This window comes from Alligator sinensis, unplaced genomic scaffold (genome assembly GCF_000455745.1).
Source record: "Alligator sinensis unplaced genomic scaffold, ASM45574v1 scaffold651_1, whole genome shotgun sequence".
Classification (NCBI taxonomy): Eukaryota; Metazoa; Chordata; order Crocodylia; family Alligatoridae; genus Alligator; species Alligator sinensis.
Window position 1 is genome coordinate 944,350 of NW_005842014.1, and position 8,777 is coordinate 953,126.

Sequence of the window (8,777 nt, forward strand, 5' to 3'; positions counted from 1 at the left end):
GGCAGCTAGGATCTGGAACCAACTTCCAAGCCTCCTATCCTATCCTCCTTTAAGAGGAGACTTGACGTCTACCTGGCTGGGGTCATTTGAGCCCAGTTTTCTCTCCTGCCCATGGCAGGGGGCTGGACCTGATGATCTACAAGGTCCCTTCCAACCCTACTTCTATGAATCTATGAAGGGAGTTCCCCAGCCTGTAGATCTGCTGCTGATTCTTACTGCCTAAGTGCAGCACCCTGCACTTGTCAGTATTGAATCCCATCCTATTCTCATTTGCCCACCCCTGTAACCTGTTCAGGTCCAGTTGTATCCTGTCCCTCCCTTCTAGCATGCCCACCGTGCCCCAAATCTTGGTGTCATCAGCGAATTTGAACAAGGTGTTTTTCACCCCCTCGTCCAAGTCGCTAATAAAGAGATTAAACAATGCGGGCCCAAGGACTGAGCCCTGGGGGACCCCACTGCCCACGTCCCTCCAGGTCAAATATGACCCGTCCACCACCACTCTCTGGATGCGGCCCCTCAGCCTATTTGCAACCCATCTGACTGTGTAGGCATCAATGCCACAGTCGCCTAGCTTTTTAATGAGAATGGGGTGGGAGACAGTGTCAAAGGCCTTCCTGAAGTCCAGAAAGACTACATCCACTGCTACCCCTGTGTCTAAGGATTTGGTGACCTGGTCATAGAAGGCCACGAGGTTGGTCTGACAGGACCTGCCTCTAATGAACCCATGTTGGTTGCCCCTGAGCATCATCCCCGATGCTGGTCCTTTCCAGATGTGCTCCTGGATAATCTTCTCAAAGAGCTTCCCCAGGATCGAAGTAAGACTAACGGGCCTATAGTTGCCTGGGTCCTCCCCCCTCTCTTTTTGAAGATGGGGACCACATTGGCCTTCTTCCAGTCATCCGGCACCTGGCCAGAGCACCATGAATGCTTGTAAAGCTATGCCAGGGGCCCCTTGATAACCCCTGCCAATTCCCTCAGCACCCGGTGGTGGAGAGCATCTGGATTTGCTGAGTTGAACACATCCAACCCTTACAGAAGTTCCCTAATTTGGTCTTCCCTGACCCTAGGCCTGGCAGAGTCTGTCCTGCATCCATCCTGAATCTCAGTGGGAGAGTCCCAGTCCCTGCACAAAAGAATGGAGGCAAAGAAATTGTTAAAAAGGTCTGCCGTTTCCTCTGATGCAACCACCAGATTGCCAAGCGTATCTCGCAGGGGCCCCACATTACCTGGTGCTTTCTTCATACTCCTTATGTATTTAAAAAAGGACTTTTTGTTGTCCTTGATGCTAGCCCTAGTTCCATGTCTGCCTTAGCTTTCCTGACCGCCCCCGCTACAGACTCGAGTGATGGAGGTATACTCCTTTTTGGTGATAGCCCCTCCCTTCCTCTGGATGTACGCCTTTTTTTGGCTTTCAGGCTTTCCTGAATGCCCTTGGTGAGCCAGGGGGCCTTTTGAGCACTCTTTTCCCCCTTTTGATTCTCATTGGGACTGTCACTCCTTGGGCTCAGAGGATAGTCTCCTTAAGGAACAACCACTCATCTTGGACACCCAGTTCCCCAACTCTCCAGGACCCCAGTGCCTCTCCTACTAATCTCCTCAACTCGTTGAAGTTGGCCCTCTTGAAGTCAAGGGCTGCTGCCTTGCTGCAGGCCCTTGACACCCTGCACTGGATGGGGAATTCAGCATCTGTGAGAAGTTTGAGAGCTGAGTATAGAAGCGGTTATATTGACTATTCATATACAAAGCGTGTGTGTATACATATATTTGATTTCAGTTAAAGTGCAGCAATATGTATATATGTACGTGTATAAAATGATTGCAGTTAAAGTGCAGCAGAGCACGTTGTTGTACAAGTACGAAGTGCAGCTTTGTCAGTACAGCTGTCTGCACTGTAAGCACTTTGGTGGTATAGCACATTGGTATCCCTGTATCAACCAGGCATTTTTAATATCACGACAAACTGAAGTCTGAAGACCAGCTGACAAATTCATAATGAGTTTCAGGTTTGTAATGAAACATCAAGTCCAGGAAGATTTTACTTTGATTGGATTTTTGTTATAAAACTTCCAGCCAGCTCTGATCCATAGCTATGCTGAGACTATTTCTTTCCCTCTTGCACTCTTTGGAACATGCCTTTCTTTTTCCCCTCTCTTCACAGGACAAGAATTCACCACATCCGGCCTCAAGACCTTTGAGATGACTGATTTTCAGAATGTATTTTCAGGCATATACAGCTCTATGGTTCTCTCGGCAGCTAGTACATCTTTGACGGATGTTCATCTCCTCTGCCGTCAGGCCTGCAGCCAGGATCCTTGCTGTGATGGCTTCATCCTGAGCCAGATCACACTTCATGGAGGTAACAGCGTTCAAGCTGTGATGGTAGAAAAGCACTCCAGTGTCACAGTGGATTTTAGCAAAGTAAACCACTGCATTGAGTTCATTCCAGTGTGGGAGGCCAGCAGGCACCTGTGGGACTCAAGTGTTATCGAGGCCTGTCCATAGAGTTCCCTATGGGAATCAGTCTCACCCTGTTATGTTGCTTATACTTGAAGCCAAGCAGGAATGTCTAATATTGGACACTAATGTGAACCTCTATATAGTTTATATCTTTTAAATGCTTTGCACAAAAATAAGGCTTGCCAATAACTTGGACAGAAGTGAATACTTGTTAATTCATAGGGAAAAAATGTAATAGGAAAAGTATGTTCCAAATATAATCTGATTTCATTTTTTTTATACACAATAGGAGAAGGACACGTTTAGCTGGGCTTTCTGTCAGATTAGGGTTTAGATGGTCAGGCTCTGGCGTCAAAGTGGAATCTGCTGGTGCTGCGAGGCAGGAGCTAGTGTAAAATGTCCAACTGGTGTTTCAGAGGTCATTGAAATGGTAGAAACATTCTTGACTGCCCTTCCCTGCATGCTGTGTCTTCCCTTGCCTTGTCCACATCCACTGAGTTCTTGCCCCTCTTCCATCTTTCCTTCCTTCTCTTCATTCATCTGCATTATACATAATTTACCTTGCTAATATATATATATATATATATATAATTAAAAAATAATTCTAGCCTTACACATCAAAAACAAACACCCCCACCCCTCAATTCATCAAGCAAGGCTCAGATGGTGCCAGCCTTCCTCATGTTGGCTTGCTCCTTATTTTCTACCTTCAGTGGGCAGTCTCCATATCTGCCTCCCCAGTGCTCTTGAGAGGCCTGCCAGGACATAACCCCTCACACTCCTCCTTCCCCTTCTCACATGCCAAACCCTACTTTCCCATCATTGATTATCCAGATAATGTCATGGAGGATATTGGCTTCATTTAGCACCCAGGTATTTATTAGAAAGTACGAGACTCCCTTCTTGAGTTAAATGCATATTTTATAAGCTTCATGTGAAAGTTCAGGGCTTTGCAAGTCTTTGGATATATTTTTCCTTGTGCTCTAAATATGGAAAAATGTTAGTGTACTGTGAAAAAATGTGTGAAAATAGTTTTAAGAGGAATGTTGGCTAGCCTTTTAGGTGCCGTTTTTCTGGTAAGTGTAATTCTTGTGAAAGAGTTATGTATGTTGCACACAAAGTCTAAGCTACTGATGAAGGACAATTAGTCGAGAGTATCTTTACCAGGACTATTTTCCCCCCACATTTTGCATGTAACTTTGACATTTCCAACTCCTCTTAAAATACTTACATTTGTATTTATGCAGTATGCCTATATTTCCTCCCTTTCTGGATTGCTACCCTGATGTTTGGTTTTAATTTCTGTTTCCTAAATTAAATTTCATCACATGTTTCATTGCTTAGGCTTTTGGCTCATCTGATTTTAAAATCCTGAATAATGATGAAGAACAGAGGACAGTGTTCTGTTATGATCCAGGCAACAGGGCAGCAGCATAATGAGCCTTACTTACCAGCTACTGCGTCACTTTGTTGCAATTCTAATGAAGCTAATGATCCCATTTCTGTTTAGTATAAAGCTCACTGGGAAATGTATTTTCCATCTTACAGAGTTTTATGAGATGTCAAACATTTTCCCACTCCTCATCACTGTCAGGATGAAACCAAGCCCTTTTTGAAAGTTTTGCACATAAGATGAGGAAGACAATAGCTAATAGCTTAATAGGAAGCAAGAGGTCCAGGCTCAAGTCTGTTCTCAAGTCTGCTTGTACTCAGGCAGGCATATGAGTCTAAAACATCCCAGATGAGGGCACTGAAAACAGCTTTGTGGCTGTTCTGAGATGTGTCTTCTCTTGTTCTATCCAGTTTTGACCAAGGATTTCCTGGGTTTCAGAATAAAACTTTCCCAGTGAGAGGTTTGTGGATGCTGGTATTTTCCCATGTAGACTTTAGGTTTGGATTATTTGGATTTTTCTGATGAAAAACCAAATCAGCAAGAAAATCTGACTGGCTCTAGTTTAGTCTGTTTTACAGGCATGCCCAGAAATATGTGGATGCTATTTTGTTTAAAAAATTACAGAATTTGTTAGGATTCTTTACATACAGTGAATGCCAGAAAGGATTTTAAGACCACATAAATGTCCGAGTCATGACAGCAGTTACAAAGCAAGAGTACAATGTGAATAGATGTTATAGCAGTGGATTGAGAGCCAGACCTCATGGGTTTTAAGCTTAGTTTTGCCACTGACTCATATTATGACTCAGGGGAAGACTGAGTCCTAACCTGACTTAAATCAGGCACAAGTCCAGCAAAACTTTTAAAGAAAAACTGAAGTGGTCTGCTGGGTCAAGGCCCAAAAGGCTGCAAGATGTCTAAGGCAGGAACTGTTTCTCTCTGTCTGTGCTGACAAAAGGCAAAATAAATTAGCCCAGGGATGTGGGCCACAAGTGACATGAGCAGCCTCTGTGTGGCAGGCAGCAGGGACCAGAGAACATAACAGATCAGGTAAGGAGCAGAAAGCAGAGTAACAGATCCGGCAGGAAGCAGAAAGCAGAGTAACAGATTGGGATGGGGAAGGGGATCAAAGTGGCACTTGGGGAGGATGGAGGACTTGCCTTGTGGTACGCCTGCCAGAAATGTTGTCCTCCACTGAGTTAGTCTGATCATTTCACTTGCCCAAAACGTTAAAAAATCTCTATGCTATGTGATAGTCTATAGTGACATACCCTTGACCTCCTGTGGAGTACTTAGCATTGTTGTTCGTGTTTGACATTACTGGGCACCCAGCTCCAAGAAGCGGGCTTGTGTATGAATTTAGATATCTTATTTTAAGGATCCAAAATTCTCATCATTTGACTCCAGGTACTATCCTATGTGGACTGATGAGCTACCCTGATGTACTCATCTGCAATACAAACGACTGGAGTCAAACCTCCATACCTGGAACAGATGGGATATGTAAAGGTGTGAACTATGATGAAAAAGACAAGAAGTTTTCTTTCAGTCTGGGAGGACAAATGTTCACGGGAAGTAAGTCCATAGATTTTCTTATTCTAAACTCTGTTTGTGTGTAATTGCCCATGTTCACTCCTATACACATATAATGGGTGTGGAGTTTGGGCCTCAGGTTTTGAAAATTTAAGCCTCGAAGTTTCACAAATGTCCACTAATTTTGGATGCCTTCAGTTTTAGCCACCAGGCAGGGCCTGCTTTAGAGATGTAGAACACCAATTGTTCCCTATTGCGAGTACTCTGTCTTTCTAAAAACGAGGTCCGTAGCATCTCAGCCTGGATGGCTAAAGTTGCTTCATCCATATTATTGGATATTCATGAAAATATGGATTCTGATACTGCAATAGATCTGTGTTGTAACTGAGCCTAGCTCTATACAACTTCACTGAATTTGGAAAGGTGTCAATAGTGGGCTTTGCTGGCATGAACCCTGGTTCAGAATAAGGACCTTGGGTCTCTTAACCTCTTTGCCAAAGTTATATCTTCTGTAGCAAGGGAATGATCACAGCTGCCTGTCTCATAGCAGTTCTGTGGAAGTCTGTTGATAGGTTTAGGCACCATTTTGAAAATGAAAAGTGCTGTATATCAAATTCTATCTCTGCAACTGCTTAGACAATATTATTGACTCTTACTAACATCCAGATGGGTTCACTGTAAGGATCTAAATAAATATTGGCATTAGCGATATGATTGTGAACATGCATCCGTCTGTCTGAGGTACTTTTATTGTCCCCACTTCCAGGATACTTGAGCACCTCCTGATCATTAACGTATTTATTAGGTCTGTGCAAAGCTTTGGATCATGATTCGGATTTGGAGATGATTCAGATGATTCGGAGGCTGAGTCTATGAATCTGAATCAAATCACGGGAAGCTTTCGGAGCATCCGAATCGATTCGGAAAAGATTTGGAGATTCAGCCAGATGGTATAATAGGGAATCAATGAAATATCTATAACTTTGTTGTCTTTTGGCTGATTCAGATGAACCTTGCAGGGATGGTAGCCTCTGCTGAGAGCATGAAGTTTGCCAAGTTTCAAGGAGATAGGTACTGGGGTTTCTGGGAAACTCCACCCCAAAGTTCTGAAAGCCAAACTTGTGTCATAGTTTCAGAGTTTCATAGTAGCTAGTGTCAGGAGGGACCTGAACAGATCATCTAGCCTGACCCCCTGCCACAGGCAGGAATGAATGCTGGGTTCACAAGACCCCAGACAGGTGATCATCCAACCTCCTCTTGAATTTGCCCAAGGTAGGGGTGAGGACCACTTCCCTGGGAAGCTGGTTCCAGATTTTGGCCACCCTAACTGTAAAATATTGCCTTCTGATCTCTAACCTAAACCTATTCTCCATCAGCGTATTACCATTGTTCCTTGTCACCCCAGGTGGTGCTGGGGAGAAAAGGGCTCTGCCTATGTGCTGCTGATCTCCCCTGATGATTTTGTAGGCAGCCAACAAGTTCCCCCTCAGCCTCCTCTTGCTGAAGCTGAACAGGTTCAGGTCCCTCAGTCTCTCCTCGTAGGGCCTGTCCTGCTGCCCTCTCACCAAGCGGGTGGCTCCTCTGAACCCTCTCCAGGCTGGCCACATCCCTTTTGAAGTGCAGCGCCCAATACTGGACGCAGTACTCCAACTGCGGCCTGACCAAAGTTGCATATTGCGGCCTGACCAAAGTCATGTGCGTGTCAAGCTACAGTGGGGTCCAAACTGCAGGGATGGTAGCCCCTGGTGAGGCCACAAAGCCTACCAGCCATCAAGGAGATCGGTGCAGGGGGGTTCTGGGGCCCTGCATCTCTAGCTGCTGACAGGCAAAACTCGTGACATGGGTGCTTGTGCAACTGTGTCTGTCTTGGGGAATGGGGGTGTGGGGGAACTACTGCAGGCCTAGCTGCTAAGCTACTGTGTTACCAATCAAGCATGATTCACTCAGGGACCAGCTCAATACACAGTAGCTAGCTAGTAGCTACTAGGTAATGAGTTAATGAGCAAGGATTAACACCTACTAAACCACAGGCTATGGAGAGGAAAGAATCAATACAGAGCAGAGACAGTCAGTTGCACAAGCACCCATATCATGAGTTTTGCCTGTCAGCAGCTAGAGATGCAGGGCCCAGAACCCAGAATCCCTGCACCTATCTCCTCGACAGCTGGCAGCTTCGTGCCCTCAGCAGGGGCTAGCGGGCCTGCAGCTTTCACCCCGCTGTGCCTTAACACACACACAGTGTCACCCATGTCATGAGTTTTGCTTGTCTGCAGCTTGAGGTGCAGTTTCCCCCAAACCCCTTTACCTATCTCCTTGAAACTGGGAAGGTTTTGTGGCCTCAGCAGGAGCTACCATCCCTGCAGTTTTGACCTCGCTGTGGCTTAACACACACACACATGACATGAGTTTTGCTGTCAAGAATTTGGGGTGCAGTTTTCCCCAAACCCCTGTACCCATCTCCTTGAAACTTGGCAGCCTTCATGCTCTCAGCAGAAGCTACCATTCCTGTAAGTTTCATCCAAATCAGACAAAAAACAACAAAGTTATAGATATTGTATTGATTCCCCATTATACCCTATGGCCAAATCTCAGCTGAATTGAAGCGGGAAACCGATTCGGAGCTCCAAATCAAATTGCTGGCATCTGAATCAGCCAAATCTGAACCTGAATCGAATAGTTCCCTATTCACACAGGTCTAGTGTTTATCCTCATAGCACCTCTATGACAGAATATGGTAAGGGACAGACAGACTAGGGATCTGTCTTAACCGTTGAGTTAATTCAGGCTCTGACTATGGTATTTCTCCTAATTCAACTCAGATCCACAAACACAACCCTTTCACCTGAGTTTGGCAGTGTTTTAAGCCTGGCTAGGGCATAAACAAGCCTTCAGGTGCTGCTGCTACTCAGGCTGGTAACGAGCTGAGTGGGAAACTTTTTTTTCTTTCCTGGGAACTTTCCTGAAATATCAAACTTATTTTCCACCATAAAGTAGATAAAAGGGTGAGCCTTGACAAAAGTAATGCTCCGAAGTCCTAATATTTACATATTGTGTATTGCATCACCCTGGTATATTACTGTATATTCATATATATTATTAAGATTTGAGAGGATGTACATTCATTCATACAAATAGTATGTGTGTGTGCGTGCACATATGTCTGTGTACATATTAGGTTCAGGTCCGACTAGACACTTAGTTTTCATCATTTTGAAGCATTTTTGATCCAGGTTTAACCTTTCTATTTTTTTAAGATTTTCTTTTTTATAAATTAACTTAAATTTGTAGATGCAAAGTATTTGAAATGTAAAATGCAACTTAGTTTTGAAAATGTTGAAATGGGATATTTCAGTGATTTCAAAACTTTTTTGAGTACAATTAAAGTTGACTCTTT

At 44.4% G+C, this 8,777-nt stretch overlaps 1 protein-coding gene across 1 annotated transcript in view; it reads left to right on the plus strand.

Annotated features, from left to right (window-relative positions):
* The window catches only part of TG (thyroglobulin), a 209,880-nt gene that overhangs the window by 75,951 nt on the left and 125,152 nt on the right, over positions 1-8,777 (plus strand). Inside the window, exons 25-26 of the mRNA XM_006021995.3 lie at positions 2,159-2,356; positions 5,258-5,425. Of these exons, the coding sequence (XP_006022057.1) occupies positions 2,159-2,356; positions 5,258-5,425 (366 nt within the window). The remainder of the gene's footprint in view (positions 1-2,158; positions 2,357-5,257; positions 5,426-8,777) is intronic.